Source organism: Perognathus longimembris, chromosome 10, assembly GCF_023159225.1.
Source record: "Perognathus longimembris pacificus isolate PPM17 chromosome 10, ASM2315922v1, whole genome shotgun sequence".
Lineage (NCBI taxonomy): Eukaryota > Metazoa > Chordata > Mammalia > Rodentia > Heteromyidae > Perognathus > Perognathus longimembris.
The window spans coordinates 33,563,825-33,582,777 of record NC_063170.1 but is presented as its reverse complement, the minus strand read 5'-3'; the positions used below and the strand labels follow the sequence as shown (position 1 = coordinate 33,582,777).

At 40.6% G+C, this 18,953-nt stretch overlaps 1 protein-coding gene and 1 long non-coding RNA gene across 2 annotated transcripts; both read left to right on the top strand.

Annotated features, from left to right (window-relative positions):
• Window positions 1-1,167: 1,167 nt before the first annotated feature.
• Window positions 1,168-17,373, top strand: LOC125358566. The gene is made up of 3 exons (XR_007212330.1): window positions 1,168-1,300; window positions 5,716-5,720; window positions 17,361-17,373. It is a non-coding gene; the product is annotated as an uncharacterized LOC125358566 (long non-coding RNA).
• Window positions 14,997-15,291, top strand: LOC125358565 (electron transfer flavoprotein regulatory factor 1-like). Its single transcript, XM_048355797.1, has one exon. The coding sequence runs from the start codon at window positions 15,016-15,018 to the stop codon at window positions 15,265-15,267; it is 252 nt and encodes an 83-aa protein (XP_048211754.1). The 5' UTR covers window positions 14,997-15,015; the 3' UTR covers window positions 15,268-15,291.
• Window positions 17,374-18,953: the final 1,580 nt, after the last annotated feature.

The following is an 18,953-nucleotide window of genomic DNA, read 5'->3' as shown; positions in this document are numbered from 1 at the left end:
AAAAAACACACAAAAAAAAAACCCTGTGATTTAAAGTCTGTGCAATTATAGGGCTCTAGGTTGGTTTTTCACCTTAAATTGTGTTCTGTGTGGTTTGGATTTTCTCTTGTTTCCATATGGGCAGAGAAAACTATAGAAACACAAGAAAAATAGCAAGTCAAGGAACTGCCACACAAAACAACCAGGCAATAGAGCAGAGAATGAAGGATCTAGAAGACAGTTCTCAAAAATGTTTTAAAAACATTGCTGATAAATATGTTTAATGAAAAGGTAAGAAGCCTACACAAGGCTGGGCATGAGCATGATTGAACTAACCAGTTCCTCCAGGATAGGTCTGCATTCCCTCTCCCCACCCAGACCTAAGCTGCACTTGCAGAGTGCCTCCTTCCTCTAGCCAATGTTATAAGGATGCCCCTGAATAGGGATAGCCACCATTTTGCTCCTTCCCCTGTGAGGAAGATGGCCTTGTCAGCCCCTCTGATAAACCTCCTTCTGTATGTGTCTGTGTCCTTGTGGTCCTCTGGGATAGGTGCTTTCAAACAGCAAAAGCCATCACAGAAAATTCTCTAACTCATGGAGGCTGAAAAGCACATTGCTAAATCACCAGTGGGTCATTGAAGAAATCAGAACAGAAATTCAAACGTTTATAAAATTTAACAAAAATGAACACAAAGAAATACCAGCTCCTTACATGAAGCCCCGGGTTCAATTCTGCAGCACCACATATGTAGAAAATGAAAAGAAGCGGCACTGTGGATCAAGTGGCAGAGTGCTAGCCTTGAGCAAAAAGAAGCCAGGGGCAGTGCTCAGGCCCTGAGTCCAAGCCCAGGACTGGCAAAAAAAAAAAAAAAAAAGAAAGAAAGAAAAGAAATACCAGCTCCTCTGGGACACAGCAAAGGCAGTGCTCAGAGGAAATTTTATAGCTCTGAGTGCCTGTATCAACAAATTGGAGAAATCTCAAATCAACAATATACTGTTGTACCTTAATCGCATTGAAAAAGAGGAACAAGCCAAACCAGTAGATGGAAACAAAATCAAAATTAAGTCAGAAGTAAATGAAACACCAAAAATGCCATAGAAAGAATCAACAAAACAGAGTTGGTTCTTTGAAAAAATTAATAAAATTGATAGACTCTTGGCAAATCTGACCAAAAACTAAGAGAACACACCCAAATAATAAAATTAGAGATGAAAATGGGAACATCGTGACAGAAATGAGCAAGATTCAGAACATTATAAGGGAAGACTTTGCAAACCTTTATGATAACAAATTGGAGAATCTGGAAGAAATGGAAAAATTGTTAGTGAATATTGTTATATCCAAACTAAACCATGAAGACTTAAACCAACTAAAAAACCCATAACAAGTAATGAAACAGAAATGGCAATAAAAGACCTCCTATCCAAGAAAATCCCAGAGCAGATTCACAGCCAAATTCTGTAAGTCCTTCAAAGGAGAACTCATTCCAGTGCTACTCAAACTCTTCAATGAAATTGAAAGCAAAAGTTCGCTACCAAACACATTCTATGAAGTCAACGTAACTCTCATCCCAAAAACAGATAGAGACTCATCAAAGAAAGAGAACTACAGACCCATCTCTTTGATGAATGTTGATGCAAAACTTCTCAATAAAGTTCTGGCCACCTCACATCAACAACTAATCAAAACTAGGAATGTGACTTAGTGGCAGAGTGCTTGCTAGCATGCATAAAGCTCTGAGTTCGAGTCCTTAGTGCCACATAAACAGAAAACGCCAGAACTGGTGCTGTGGCTCAAGTGGTAGAGCACTAGCCTTGAGTAAAAAGAATTTCAGGAACAGTGCTCAGGCCCTGAGTTCAAGCCCCATGACTGGCAACAACAACAACAACAAAAAGCATTCATACACCATGACCAAACAGGATTCATTCCAGAGTTGCAAGGCTGGCTCAACATATGCAAGTCAATTAATGTAATTCAGCACATCAACAGGAGCAAGGATAAGTACCATAAGATCATCTCATAAGATTCAGAAAAAAGCATTTGACAAGATCCAACATCCAACCATGATAAAATCTCTGGAGAAGCTAGGAATCCATCGGACATTCCTCAGTATAATAAAGTTTATGTATAACAAACCTACAGACAATATTAATGGTGAAAAGCTAAGACCATGGGGTTGGGAATATGGCCTACAGGCAAAAGTGCTTGTCTTGTATACATGAAGCCTTGGGTTCAATTCCCCAGCACCACATATATAGAAAACGGCCAGAAGTGGTGCTGTGGCTCAAGTGGCAGAGTGCTAGCCTTGAGCAAAAAGAAGCCAAGGACAGTGTTCAGGCCCTGAGTCCAAGGCCCAGGACTGGCAAAAACAAAACAAAACAAAACAAAACAAAAAAGCTAAGACTATTTTCTCTAAAATCAAGAACAGGTCCAGGATGTCCACTCTCTCCACTCCTCTTCAATACAGTACTGGAATTCCTAGCAAGAGCAACATGCAAGAGACAAATACAAAGGGGATCCAAATAAGGAAATAAGTAAAATTCTCCCTCTTTACAGATAGTGTGTTCCTGTATTTAAAGAACCCATAGACTCCTCTCTCAAATTACTTGAGCTGATCTGGAACTTTGGCAAAGTTTCGGGGTATAAAATTAACCTACAAAAACCAGTGACTTTCCTTTATGCCAACAGTAAGAAGAGGCTGAAATCAGAAAAAAAGAAATCTCCATTTGTAATAGCCTAAAAAAAAAAACACCTAGGAATTAAATTAACCAAAGATGTGAAGGACTTCTATGATGAAAACTTTAAAAACCTGTAAAAAGGAAATTAAAGCAGAGTTAAGGAAATGGAAAAACATTACATGCTCCAACATTGGAAGGATTAACATTGTGAAAATGGCAATACTGCCCAAAGCTATCTACAAATTGAATGCAATACCCATCAAATTACCAACAATATTCTTCAATGATATAGAAGAAGCAATCTAAAAATTCATATGGAATAATAGAAGACTCCTAATAGCAAAAATAATCGTTGGCAGGAAAAACAGTGCTGGAGGAATATACAACCCCCTACACACACAAAACTACTAATCCTCAAAGAAACAACAACCCAAACTAATAAATTGGCTATAAACTTAAAGGAAAACTCCTCAGACAAAGAGTTAAGAATTGCCAATAAACACATGAAGAAATGTTCATCATCTCTGGCCAAAAAGAAAAATGCAATTCCAAACTACATTGAGATTCCACCTCATCCCAGTTAGAATGACCATTATCAAGAAAACTAACAATAACAGATGCTGGCAAGGATGTGTCCAAAAGGGAATGCTACTACACTGTTGGTGGGAATGCAAACTTGTTCAACTTCTCTGGAAGGTAGTATGGAGGTTCCTCAAAAGACTAACATAGAGTTGCCCTATGACCTAGCAATCCCATTCCTGGACATTTATCCAATTGACCACAAACCAGGCCTCACTAAAGTAATCAGCATAACCATGTTTATTGCAGCATTGTTTACCATAGCTAAGATATGGACCCCACCCAGATACCTCCCAGTGAACTAATCTATCAAGAAAATATTGTATATATACACAATGGAGTTCTATGCTTCCATTAAAAAGAATGATATTACATTTGTAAGTGTAATATGGAGGTCAGATCTGGCCAGTGCCATATTGGCCACATGGCAAGTTGTACTATCTAGCATCTAGTTTTGATGGATGTGCCTGGATTACTACAGGAAGGGAAGTCCCATCCCCAGGTAATGGGTGTTCCTGAATCCCAAGAGACAGGGGTGGGCACATGCCCTATAGGTTACTGAACCTGTCAGTCAAGTGCTTGGGACTGAGAGTTTCCTGTGACCCAGCCCCCTGACCTGACCCTATTTAGGGTCAGGCCAGCTCAGGCACCATTACACCATGCCACGTCTCCACCGTTCACGTCCTGTGTCCTGTCTCCTGGCTCCTCTCTCATCCCCATGGTGTCCCAATTCATGTCTCCAGAGCTGAATTGGTTTGTTGGTAGCATTTTTGTTCTTTCCTCCCTCTGTGGCCTGTTTCCTGATAGTGTTAAGGACCTGTGTGTATGGGCTGCAGGAGTTACTTAGAAATCTTCTGGAAGTAAGTCTCTGTGTCTCTGTCCTGTTTTGTAGTATATGTTTTTCTGAAACCTGGGACCGGTCCATCTGGAACTTCCCCAATAAATTCATCTTTTTGCTTGAGATTGTCCCTGTTAGGTTTTTTAAAGTATGTAGCCGTTATAGGAGAATACCACGTGGTATTCAGGCAGGAGAGAAAGTTTATTACCAAACTGCTGGCATGTGGCAGAGATGATCCATGGCCGGAGAGAAGGGAGAGAGAGAGAGAAGGGAGAGAAGAAGCGACCCCCACCCAGCCCTGCCTTATATCTAAGGCAGGGGCAAGGGGTGTGGCCAGGTGGATTAGGATGTGACCTCAGGGAAAGGGGAGGTAACTGCCTCCAGGTCTGCAGGTTACCCAGGTAACTGGGTGGAGACTTAATGAAGTGGGGGCATCTACATGGAGCCCTCAGGGAGAGGACCTTATATTCCAGCCTTTTAATAGTTATGAAAAAGGGCAAAGACTCTCTGGCTGCTTCCTGCTGGCAAGGGGCATCGGCATTAGGGGTAAAAGGCAGAAATGTGGCCCCTCCTGGAGAAGGCGAGCAGCAGGGTCCCTTGGTGGTAGATGCCAGTCCTTGAATGAAGCCTGGAAGAAGTCTCATGAGGCAGGGGCTGGACAAAAAAAATATTAAGGCAAAAGGAAGGGTTTAGGGCACAAAATTAAAAATTGGGGTGTCTTGGCTAGTTCTTGTACTCAGGTATGGACATTAGATGGACAAGCTACTATCTCTTGATCCCCCGGCTCTGATTAATTTTGAAAGGGTGAGACAAAGTGACTCCATTTTGGATGTGATCATTTTCCTCTTACTCTACTCCATGATACTTGTTCCCAGAACTGGCTGAGTCCCAGTGGTCTAGGTGCTTGTTGCTGGGATGGCTTGCCCCCGTTGGCATTCAAAGGATTTGAACTCAGGCCTGGGCACTGTCCCTGAGCACTTCTGCTCGAGGCTAGTACTCTACCACTTGAGCTCCACTTCCAGCATTTGGCTGGTAAGAGATAAGTCTCTTCAGCCATGCTTCCAGCCTGGCTCTTCGCTGCTTAGTTGGGAGATGGAGTTTAAGAGATTTTCTGCCCTGGCTGGCTTCAAACTGCAATCCAAGGAGTCTTTGCCATAAAAGCCCTTTTTGATTTCCAATTAAAACAACAAGGAGACCAAGGGGACTAGAGCTTACCTGTACCTTGTCAAGAACTGACCAAATACTTGCCAGAATTCTGCAATGACAAAACTCAGTAGATGTGATGAGTTTTAGCACAGATATATAGTTAGATTCAGCAGTAGACTCTTTCGGAATTCCAATAGTAAATGACATTTTTTTTGTCCAATATTTCAGAACCATGTGGTCAGTTAGAAAAACAATTTTGCTAGCAAACAACAATTTTCAGATTATAAAATGGAGAAACCATATTTTGATAAACTCCAGTGGGATGCCATGTTGAGGGAGGTGGCAGGGGGACACAAACACACTAATAGAGAACACTTGGCACGGCATAATGGCGCCTGAGCTGGTGCCTGTTAAACCCAATATCCACCACGTGGTCAATGCTAAAGAAAAGAACTTTTAGATATCTTTGCTGACAAAGCACATTGGTGGTCAAGCCTCAGTTTCGGAGGTCTGTGAAAAGAGGCAGCTTTGTGAGCAAGGCACATAAAGATGGTACGACTTGGAAATTTTATACAGTAAGCAAGTAAGCAGGAAGATGAGAGAGAGAGGGAGAAAAAGGAAGAGAAAGAGAGGAAAAGAGAAAGAGAGAGAGCCTGAATATAAGTGACTTCTAACCATTTACCATTGCAGTGGCAAAAACTGTATCTGTGCGAGTATTTCGAGCAGGCCTCATTGCGTTGTCAAGAGGCGTGCTAGCAGTGTCCCAGCTCGGGTGTGACTGTGATGCAAAAAGCTCGGGAGGGAGGCGCCTGGCGAGTGGATGAGAGCTTACCGGGCAGAAGCAGCAGAAGCGGCAGACGGAGCGGCAGAGAACCGGAGCAGCAGCAGTTTCACTCACCAGGGTAGACAAGTGGTGTGGAGGTGGAGGTGGATGTGGAGGCCAGCAATGATATTAGTGAAAAGTGCCACGTGGCGACTCGCAGCAGTTCGGTTCGCGGAAAAAGGGCCGTCAGGACTGGGGATACTCCCAGAAAAAGGAGGAAAATAGATGGGAATTTCACCTGTCCTGACTCTTAAGCCCCCATCTGAGTCACGGCACCATATATGTTAGGTTTTTTAAAGTAGGTAGCCGGTAAAGGAGAACGCCACGCGGTATTCAGGCAGGAGAGAAAGTTTATTACCGAACTGCTGGCCTGTGGCAGAGATGATCCATGGCCGGAGGGAAGGGAGAGGGAGAGGGAGAGGGAGAGGGAGAGGGAGAGGGAGAGGGAGAGGGAGAGGGAGAGGGAGAGGGAGAGGGAGAGGGAGAGGGAGAGGGAGAGGGAGAGGGAGAGGGAGAGGGAGAGGGAGAGGGAGAGGGAGAGGGAGAGGGAGAGGGAGAGGGAGAGGGAGAGGGAGAGGGAGAGGGAGAGGGAGAGGGAGGGAGAGGGAGAGGGAGAGGGAGAGAGAGAAGGGAGAGAAGAAGCGACCCCCACCCAGCCCTGCCTTATATCTAGGGCAGGGGCAAGGGGTGTGGCAAGGTGGATTAGGATGTGACCTCAGGGAAAGGGGAGGTAACTGCCTCCAGGTCTGCAGGTTACCCAGGTAACTGGGTGGAGACTTAATGAAGTGGGGGCATCTACATGGAGCCCTCAGGGAGAGGACCTAACAGTCCCCGAGTGGTGGACTCTTGAAGGGATGGGGAATCCCCTCCCTTGAACCACATGAAAGTAAGGACATGAAAAGACTTGGAAAAACTTTAAGTAAAGCCAGACCTCCCCCCAAAACATAAGCTGCATGTTTTCCTCATTTGTCATAATTATAATGTGCCTATAAATCTACAGGTAAATACAATAGATAGTAAAAGACAAAAAATTGCACTTGGGCATGCTTAATTAAACAGGACTCTAACCATAAATAGTGAGACTAAAACAGGATATTTCTAGGAAATAATCACAAGGGATCAATAGCTATGTGCATATAGCACATATAGTGCATATAGCTATAATGCATATAGCAAGGAACTCCAAGAAATGGAAACAAGAAGTTGTTTATTGCACTGTTTGTGGTTCTTTTCCCCCCTTCAGTTTATTCCATTTTTTCTCTGTAACCTTTGATTTCTGTACCCATTGTCTTGTATATAAGTTTATCTGATTTGGGGAGGGGAATTGGAAGCACAAAAACAGTGGCCCAAAGGGTGAACCAATATAGCAGTGATACTCACTAGACACTATGCTGTAACTGAACTATACACCTTGTAGGAAAAGAATTGAAAGGGAAAAAACTGGGAGAAAATAAAGGATGGGGTTACACTGTTCAAAAAGAAATTTATTCATGAGGAGAGGGGAGGGGGGAATGAGGGACGAGGTAACAAACAGTACAAGAAATGTGTCCAATGCATAACGTATGCATAACCTCTCTGTACATTGGTTTGACAATAAAAAAAATTTTAAAAAGAAATTTACTCACTACCTGACTTACCTAATTGCAACCCCTCTGTACATTACCTTTACAATAAAAATTAAAATTTAAATTAAATGTGACCCTTAAAATGCAAAAAAAGGACTTCTTATTGTAAAGGTGATGTACAGAGGGGACATAAGTAAGGTAATGAGTACATCTCTTTTTGAACAGTGTTACCCCCTCTCTCATTTGGTTTATTCCCTGTGGTCAGGTGTTTTTTTGTTGTTGTTTTTAGTACCCTTTGTGTTGTATATACATTTATCTGATTTGGGGAGGGGAAGGAGAATCAAAGAAATGGTGGGACAAAGGGTGAGCAACAGCAATTGTGCAGCAATATTCACTAGACACTATGTTGGAAGTGCACTTTACAATGGGGCGGGGGGGACGGGAGACAGGAGGGAGGGAAAGTGGGAGAAAAGCCTTGCTTTGGGAATGAGCTGCTTTTTGGAGTATCTCTAGCCCAGGTCCTTTGCACAGTAAGTTTGTCTTATTTGCTAAGCTTAGTTCCAACATCTCTTCTGAAGGTTTTCACACCAGCCTTCTTTGTTATACATTCCCCTGGAAGAACTCATTTCCATGAGAGTTATTTCTTTTATTTGAATTATACAATCATTAAGAGTCAAACTAAGCTTGGCACAGGTGGCTCACACCTATTCTTCTACTCAGAAGGCTGAGACATACAGGATTAAAGCCAGCCTGGGCAGAAACATCTGTGAGACTCTGTCTCCAATTAACCAGCAAAAAGTTGGGCTCAAGGCATGGGTCTAGCAGTAAAGCACCAGGCATGAAAAGTGGAGCAAGTGTGACAGGGTCTGGGTTTGAGCCCGAATACCAGCACCAAAGGAAAAAGAAAGAGAGAAGAAACAAAGGAAGGAAGGGAGGAAGGAAGGAAGGAAGGAAGGAAAGGAGGGAGGGAGGGAGGGAGGGAGGGAGGGAGAGAGAGAGAGAGAGAGAAAGAAAGAAAGAAAGAAAGAAAGAAAGAAAGAAAGAAAGAAAGAAAGAAAGAAAGAAAGAAAGAAAGAAAGAAAGAGAAAGGAAGAAAGAAAGAAAGAAAGAAAGAAAGAAGGAAGGAAGGAAGGGAAGGAAGGAAGGAAGGAAGGAAGGAAGGAAGGAAGGAAGGAAGGAAGGAAGGAAGGAAGGAAGGAAGGAAGGAAGAGGGCTGGGGATATGGCCTAGTGGCAAGAGTGCTTGCCTCGTATACATGAAGCCCTGGGTTCGATTCCCCAGCACCACATATACAGAAAAATGGCCAGAAGTGACGCTGTGGCTCAAGTGGCAGAGTGCTAGCCTTGAGCAAAAGGAAGCCAGGGACAGTGCTCAGCCCCTGAGTCCAAGGCCCAGGACTGGCAAAAAAAAAAAGAAAGAAAGAGAAGAAAGGAAGGAAGAGAGAAGCACATTAATTTCAACCTCAATTTCCAACAGTTCTACCCTCCAGCAAAGTTTGTGTCTTCTTTGGTTTTGTTTATTATTTACCTCTTTTTCCTAACAAAGCGCCTTGCACTTGGGAAGCTGAGGCAGGAGAACTGTGAGTTCTAGGTCAGTTCTTGACTTGGACTCTCTGTGTCAGGTCCTGGAGGTACACACCTATAATCCTAGCTACTCAGGAGCAAGCCCAAGCACACAAATCCCAAGAAACTCTTATTCCAACTAACCAGTAAAAATCTAGGATTGGAGATGTGGCCCAAGTAGTAGAGTTCCACATTTGAGTGAAATACCCAAGCCCATGTGGGAGGCTCTGAATTTAAGCCCCAGTATGATAGAAAAATAAACTAATATTTTTAAAGACCTTGTAAATTTGAGTCAGTATCTATGCCCTGTCTTGTCAGGAATATCTTCTCAAAATGAGTACATTATACAGAAGAGTATCTTGGGTTTAGATTTCAGATCTAGACTAATTTGCCTCTGCCCGGGTAACAGATGCTCACAGGCTGCTTGTGGCTGAGCCCACAAATTAAGTAAAGGCCAAAAGCAGTGAGAGTATTACAATACTGCTTTTCCTTAGGAATTGGAAGAAAGGAATATAATCAGGACTATAAAAGAGAGACCCTGTTTTAGCCAGCTTATATTGCTGGTCACTTTGCTATGTACTTTCCCCCCCTCTTTTTCTCCTCAGGCTGGAGAGCCAAATGTAAATACATTTCCCCTCCCTGGGAAGAAATAAACTCGAGAAAATGAGACATACAACTTCAGAGATGTGGCATCACTGAACTGGGAGTACACAGCCAAAGCTGCCATCTGGTGTGGGGCACACACTTCACCCTGTACTCTGGAACCAAGCTCCTCAACTTCCTCTTTAAAAATGACTTTTTCAATCCAGGCATTGGTGGCTGACACCTGTAATCCTAGCCACTCATGAGGCTGAGATCTGAGGATCACAGTTCAAAGCCAGCCAGAGTAGGAAAGTCAGTGAGAAACTTATCTTCAATTAACCCCTAGAAAACCAAAAGTGATACTGTGACTCAAAATGGTAGAGCACTAGCTTTGAGTACAAGAGCTCAGGAACAGGGCCCAGGCCCCAAGTTCAAGCCCTACCACTGACAAGTGCTCTACTATCTGAGGCACACCTTTTCTTCTGGCTTCTGTTTTTGAAGATAATTTTACTGGCTAATTGAAAATAAGAGTCTCTCAGATTTATTTGGCTAGGCTGGCTTTGAACCATAATCTTCAGATCTCAGCTTCTTGAGTAGTAAGGATTAAAGGCTTGTGCCTAGCTAGGAATTGAAGTTTTGACCAATCTTGCTTTCCAATTTTTTTTTTAACTAATGAAAAATTAGCATATGAGAAGGGAACATAGGACTGAAGTCAAAAGTACTTCTTAGGGGCTGGGGATATGGCCTAGTGGCAAGAGCGCTTGCCTCGTATACTTGAAGCCCTGGGTTCGATTCCCCAGCACCACATATACAGAAAATGGCCAGAAGTGGCACTGTGACTCAAGTGGCAGAGTGCTAGCCTTGAGCAAAAAGAAGCCAGGGACAGTGCTCAGGCCCTGAGTCCAAGCCTCAGGACTGACAAACAAAAAAGAAAAACAAAACAGATTTATCTGCCCAGATGAGCTTTCAGCCTCAGTCCTCAGATCTCAGCCTTCTGAGTTTTACTGCGGAGAAAATAGTTAAAAACCTGAAATAGTCAAAGAAAGTTTAGGCAAATTAGTAGTGCTGGTGTTATAATCCCAGACCTCAATCTTTACGATAATAAGAAAAACAGAGCCAGGCAGCAGTGGTTCACACCTGTAATCCTAGCTACTCAGGAGGCTGAGATCTGAGGATCGTGTTTCAAAGCCAGTGAGGGCAGGAAAGTCCATGAGATTCTTATCTCCCAATTAACCACCAGAAAATCAGAAGTGGCTCAGTGGTAAAGCACTAGCCTTGAGCTGAAGAGGCCAGGGACATCACCCAGGCCCAGAGTTCAAGGCCCATGAGCGATAAAAAATAAATAAGAAAAACAGCTTGGTACTGACACACAAACAGGCCGGAAGATCAATGGAACAGACTAGAAGACCCAGAAATAAAGCCATATACTTACAGTTATCTGTACTTGATACTTGAGAAGGGAACCAAAAGCATGATGGAAAAAAAAGATTGCCTCATCAATAATTTGTGTTGGGAAAAATGGCCATCATACATAGAAAACCAAAATTGGATCCCTGTTTATCACCATGCACCAATACAAACTCAAAGTGGATCAAAGACCTCATTGTCAGACATGAAACACTGAAATAATTGCAAGCTGGAGTAGGAGAAACTTAAGAGGCATAGGGAGAAACATTTTGAAGAGTTCCAAGAGGCACAGAAAATAGGAGACTTGACAAATGAGACTGCATCAAAATAAAAAGTTTTGCCTGGAGTCAGTGGCTCACACCTGTAATCCTAGCTACTAGAAGGCTAAAATCTAAGGATTGCAGTTCGAAGCTAGCCTGGGGAGGAAAGTCCATAGGATTCTTATCTTGAATAAAATACCAATCTTGGGCATTTACCTATATCATGACAAGCCAGGATACTATAAAGACACTTGCACATCCATGTTCACTGCTGCATTGTTCACAATAACCAAATTATGGAGACAGCTCAGATGCCTTGCTATCTATGAGTAGATAAAAAAAATGAATAATGTCATTTTCAGGGAAATGGATGGACCTAGAAAATATCATGTCAAGTAAGGTAAGCCACGTTCCAGAGACAAATGGCTCATGTTTTCTCTTATATGTGGAAGCTAGATCTAAAATATGACTGGATGTCTTAACTTATGCAGGACAGTAGTCATTCACACACAGACTAAAGGAGGATGCGCGTATGGGAGAAACACAATGACATATCTCCTCTGAACATTTTGAATACTATTTATTGAAACAAGTTCTAGGTAATGGAAACATTGGGAGTTGTTTTTGGGGGTTCTTTTGTTATTGTAGTTTTTGGTGGCAGTAGTAGTTTTGTCATTTTTTTGTTTTTTTAGGGGGGACAGAAATTGAGAGAGGAAGAGTGAACAAATGCAGTCTTGGTATTCAGTAGACAATATGTGGAAAATGACCTTTGCAGCTCATAGGCCCCTAGGGACAAGAGGGGAAACCTGGGAAAGTGAAAGAAGCTATGACATTGTTCAAAACAACTGTATGTATTACATAACTTATGGAATGGTAACCCTTCTGTACAAACTTTGATAATGACAATAAAATTATATTTAAACAAGTAGATTAAAATTCAAATTCATAACTAGGAGAGAGCAAGGAAAGTGATGACATTGTCCAAAAGAAATGTACTGACTTTTATAACTGCAATGCCTCTGTATATCACGTTTCTAATAACAAAAAAAGTTTTTAAAATAAACTTCATAGTGTTTGCATTTAGATTCTAAAGAAAAGAATTTGTAGAGAAATCTATGCAATATGTGATTTGTCCAGATTAGTTTCCATTTGGAGAGGAGTACTGAATTCCAAATCCAAATCCAATGAATTGAAATCCATGAATTAAATCCATTAATTGAAAGTCCTGCAGAGAACTACTGGGAAACTTCCATGTGGAGGGGAAAAAGAAAATCTCTCAGTCTAAGGAGGGAATACCTTTTAAAATACTGAGTTTGACTACATTTTTTGGTGCAGTTAACAATTGAAGTTATCTGGCCTTCATAATAATTATTACAGAATTGAATTTAGAAAGGAATTAAATTTGTCTTCCAGTAGCTCCCACCTGTACTTAAGAACCAATGTTCAAAGGCAAGTGAGGTAGGAAAGCGTGTGAGACTCTTACCCACACTGAACTAACAAAACCCCAGAAGCAGAGCTGTGGTTCAAACGGTAAAGTGCCATCCTTGAGAGAAAAAGATAAGTAATAGCAATCACTCAGGCCTTAACTTCAACCCCCCCCCACACACACATACACACACACACACACACAGAATTAAAATTGTCAATTTAAAAAACTAATGACAAAAAAACAGACTATACATTGCTAAAATTTTGAAAAATAGTTTAGCAATTGACAGAAGAACCTAGTTATTAACATTTTCTAAAAATTTTTAGAATAACACCTATAATTGACAGTATTTTATCAACAACACTTAAGTTTTTCTTGTTGCAATTAATATATGAACACAACAAAGCAATAGCCTCACATCAGTTTAACTCTTGAAAGCATGTCAGGTTCATACTGCTCAGCACCTCAAATTGTGACTTGATTTGCCTGAGGGCCATTGAGGGTTTAGAAGCTGGTGTTCCCAGTTAGCTTTAACTGGCCTTTTGAGGAAAAAGTGTTCCAAAAGCTCATGTGAAAACTTCAACCCAGTGAAAAGTTGTGATGTTCACGCTGTTCAGCACCCAAAACTGAGTGAGTTTGCAAGAGTTCATTCGGCTCATATGGACCATTTAAGGGTTTAAAACCTGAATGGTATCTGTTTGTTTGATTAGAGCCATTGAGCTCAAAGCTGTTCCAAAATAGCTGCTCTGAAAACTTAACCCAGGTAAGCAAGTGTTAGTGTCACCTTATTCAACACCTCAAACTGAGTGAGATTTTTAAGGGTTTGTTCAATAACATCAAGTGTTTAGGATTTACCTGGATCACTTCAATAGGCCCTTGGAGTTGGAAGTATTCTGAAAGAGTTGTTTGAAATGCTTGAACAAGCGAAATGCTGTGAACTTTGCATTGCTCTTCACACGAAATTGGATGAGATTGGGGTTTCATTGGACTGAAATCAGTAGTCTAGGATATAGGAGCTCATTTTCCTGCTCAGCCGAACCTCAGACTCCTAAATTCCAAGGGTCAGAGATTGAGCTAAACAGAAAACTCAAACTCAGTTAAATGCTGTGAGGTTCACAATACTCTGTACCTCAAATCCAATGATTGTTAAGGAATCATACTGAGGGCTGGGAATATGGCCTAGTGGTAGAGTGCTTGCCACACATACATGAAGCCCTGGGTTCAATTCCTCAGCACCACATATACAGAAAAAGCCAGAAGTGGCTCTGTGGCTCAAGTGGTAGAGTGCTAGCCTTGAGCAAAACCAAGCCAGGGACAGTGCTCAGGCCCTGAGTTCAAGCCCCAGGACTGGCACAAAAAAGGGGGGGGGCTGGGAAGATGGCCTAGTGGTAAAGTGCTCCTCTCTATACATGAAGCCCTGGGTTCAATTCCTCAGCACCATAAAAATAGAGAGAGAAAAAAGCCAGAAGTGGTGCTGTGGCTCAAGTGGAAGAGTGCTAGCCTTGAGCAAAAAGAAGCCAGGGACATTACTCAGGCCCTGAGTTCAAGCCCCAGGACTGGCAACAAAAACAAAAACAAAGAAACAAAAAGAAAGAAAGAAAGAGAGAGAGAGAGAGAGAGAGAGAGAGAGAAAGAAAGAAAGAAAGAAAGAAAGAAAGAAAGAAAGAAAGAATACTGATAATTTAAGCAACTTAAGATTTAGACTCTAATTTTCTGAGTTATCCAAAAGTAACTCATTGACTTCAATGCATGTAGAAGACTTAAAGTATATGTTTGAGGTTTAAATTTTTAAATAATATCATAAACACTTTCAGAAATTAAGTGATACCTAAAATTACTCAAATACTTTGTTATTTAAGTATTTTCGATGGAATCATAAATTTACATATTTGATTGAATTTGACTGTGCATAATAGTGATTGTTTCCATGAATATTATGGTTTCTCCTGTGTACTAATAAATGATAGGGAGAACAACAGGCCCACCTACCTGTGCGCAAGACCCAAGAGCAGACACACCCACACTGGTCTGTGCAGTCGCCTTGGGGCTCTTCCCGTCCTAGGCCCCGCCCCCAGTAGTCAGGATAACAGCACACCCGCTTTCGGACCCGTGAGCCCTGCCCACACAGGTATGTTATGTCCAAAAGTGGATCAATCTCCATGTTAAATGAAAATGGCCAATTCCTCAAGAGGAGAAGTATTGAATCTTTATAAGAACCTGCTGTTTCTTGGACGGGACTATTTTAAAAGGCGTTTGAAGAATGTTTTTCTTAAAAACAAAGACGTGAAAGATCCAGAGAAGATCAAAGAACTTATTAAGCGAGGCGAATTTGTAATGAAAGAGCTAGAAGCCTTATACTTCCTTAGGAAATACAGAGCTATGAAACATCGCTATTATTCAGATACCAGGGCTAACTGATCATAACACTATAAATTGACTGAATATGAAGTACTCTAGCTTAAAATGGCCACATATACAACATATTTACATAAGGACCTGAGCTGTCCTACTAGAGTACAATTAATAGGAGTCAATCATGACACTGTGAGCTATATCCACAACCCTGTATGTTCAATTTTTATTACCAAAATAATTTTACTATTACCAATATTATTAAATAATTATTAAATATTAAGTAATATTAAGTTAATTTAGTGATATTGCCAATTCATGAATTGAGTGCCCAATTTGCAAACAAAATTATAGTACGTTTCCTAACAATGTTTTAGCCAATCATGCTTGGCCAATTGCTCCATTTTACTGTCAAGAGAAAGCTATCTATCTAATGCACCTTTACTAAGTAAAGCACTTTTTCCCTTCCCTTGGCTGGTACTCGAAGGCAGATAATCCAGGTTCCCTATGGACAGATCACTCCTAAGAATGATTTCACCTTAGCATAGAGTTCTGTGTGAGGGAGGATTCCTGCTATTTGTAATTCTGTTGCTGGCTCCTTCTGCAACTCACCAACAGGCTTCCCTCCTGAAAGTCATCCATAATGTTATAAAAGCAGATTTGTTTCACATCTGCTTCTAAATGAGTTAACATGACCAGGCCCAACCCTACCTTGAAGTTTAAGCAAACACTTTTAATGATTTGAAGAGAACATTTCTAATTTCAAAGCTAAAAAATAAAGGTTTTACTAGTATACTTAAAAAAATAAATAAATGATAGGTATGTAGATAGTCTACATAATGTTTCTTTAGACATAACTTACTTAAAGGCAAGGAAACTTCTTTATGCCTCTGTAAAAATACCTTTTGGGGATACATGTCTCTGATATTTTTTCTTCAAAGTGTGCAATTGTCCCTGATAAATTTTCATCAAGCACTTACTCAGGAAGTGGGTTCTTTCACTATTTTTGTTTGTTAACTTTTGTTAGTCACAATACCAATTATTCTAGTGCACAATTGTACACAATAAATTATACACCATACCAATATATGTGCAACTCATTTCACTCATGTTGTCTTTTAGGTGATGCTGCCATCCTGTGGCCAATTGGAGCATTTTTAGAATATACTCCTGGTCAGTAATCAGTCATCAGCAAGCTCCCTTGACATAGGTCCTCCAAAATCGTGGATATTTCTTCTGGCAGTACCAATCTCTTCACTGTCTATGAATAAAGTTGTTCTTTGTGGAGTCTGAAAAATTATTCACCCAAGAACTTGTTTTATTTACTACTGATTTTTATATAGATTGACATTAGCTTCCTAAGTTAGGTAAAAAGAATCCTTTCAAATTCCCTGTCTTCACACAAATATGTTTGTTATTGATTTCAAAGCATGCTAACATGTAAAACAAAAGTCATTTATTTTGACATAGTAAATAATATACAGTCTGAAAATAGCCCTATATTGTAGATAAAAATTATAACTCAGTTAACAATGTATGGGAGGTTGTCCTTATTGCATACTCTTTGTGGAGAACATTAAACTTACTGATTATAGTTGGGATGAAATTTAGAAATTTTTCAAGATGGGTATTTTGATACATGTAGTTTTCTTATTTTCTTTCTTTCTTTCTTTCTTTTTTTTTTTTTTTTTTGGCCAGTCCTGGGGGCTTGAACAAAGGGCCTGAGCACCGTCCCTGGCTTCTTTTTGCTCAAGGCTAGCACTCTACCACTTGAGCCACAGTGTCACTTCCAGTTTTTCTGTTTATGTGGTACTGAGGAATTGAACCCAGGGCTTCATGAACCCAGCACTCTACCACTAAGCCACAATCCAGCCCTCTTATTTTCTTTTATACTGAGATAAAAATATTGAGGTAGCCTATTCAACAACTGGTGTTGGGAAAACTGGATGGCCATATGCAGAAAACAAAAAGTGAATCCTGCTTGTTACCATGCACTAGCATCAACTCAAAGTGGACCAAAGACCTGAACATCAGACCCGAAATTCTGAAACTACTGTAAGAGGGAGAAGAGAAACATTAGAACTTATTGGCATAAGGCAGGAACTTCCTGAATAGAGTCCCAGGGGCACAAAAGATAGGAAAGAGACTCAACAAGTGAGACAACATTAAAATTAAAACTCTCTAAACAGCTAAGGACACAGTTACCAAACTAGAAAGACAGCCAACCAATTGAGGAAAGATCTTTACCAGAAATACATCAGACAAAGGCCTAATATTCAATATATACAAGGATATCAAGAAACTAACCCTCTCCAAATTTAATACACAAATCACTAAATGGGCAAGGGAGCTAAGAAGAAACTTCTCAGAAGTGGTAAGAATGGCAAGGAAACATTCATTATCCCTGCCATAAAGGAAATGCAAATCAAAACAACCCTGAAACTCCATTACACCCCAGTTAAATTGGCCAACATTGTGAATTCAAACAACAACAAATGCTGGCAGACATGTGGAGAAAAAGGAACTCTGCTTCACTGCTGGTGGGAATGTAAACTAACACAACTAATACAGCCACTCTGGAAAGCAGTCTAGAGGTTCCTCAAAAAAATAAACATAAACCATCCCTACAACCCAGCCATTACCACGCCTAAGCATCTATCCTGAGCATCATGAACCAAGATACAATAAGGCCACCCACACATCTATGTTCATTGCCACAATGTTCACAATACTCCAAAATATGGAAACAACCCAGATGCCCCACAATAGATATGTGGATCCCAAAAATGTGGGACCTATATAAAATGGAATTGTACACAGCCATTAGAAAGGATAAAATAATGGCATCAACAGAACTAACACAAATCATGTTAAAAGTGGTAAGCCAAGACCAGAGAGATAAAGAAAGGGTGCATGTTCTCTGTGTTATGAGGAAGTTAGATCTAAAACACACTGTGATATGACAAATTACACAGGATTCTAGATACTCACATACTGTGAAACCAAAATTAGATAATCTTAGGAGAGAATCACAGAGATGTAATGTCCAAGCTCCTCTTCATATGCATACAAAATAATAAACATACTGAAACAAACTCCAAAGATATGGAAACAAAGAACTCTCTTCTTAATTTGTCTTTTCTTTTGCTGATGAGTCTGTATTCTTAACCTTCTATGCAGTATAGTCCTGTGCATATCTGTAGGAGGGGGGGAGTGAGTACACAGAATCTGAGGAAAAAAGGGTAAAAAAGTGCAGCAGTGGAGCATATTGATGAAGGTGAAGCATGCAACTTGTGGGTGAAGATGTGAGGGAAGGAATGGGAGAGAATAAAGGAACAGATGACACTGTACAAAAGGAAATGTACAAATTGCTTGACATACGTAAATGTAACCCCTATGTATATCACCTTTATACTAACAATAAAGTAAATTAATTAAAGAAATGAATTCCTGAGAAACTTGCTTTGACAGACCCTTCTTCATATTTTCATAGCTCTGTTAAAATATGCAAAAATTTAAATGCATTATATAATATGATGAATTTTTGCAAATATAATGGTTATGGGTGACTATACTTCACCTGGTTGGGACTCATGGAGAGGTTGGAACTCATAGTTTTTGAGAAATAATTGGGAGGAATTAGGAGAGAAGTGGGAAGGGGGGAACCTTCATATAGATCTAATTGCAGATATAAATGGCTGTGTATATATTCATATAATGACTCATTATGAAACATATTTTGTCTTCAAAAA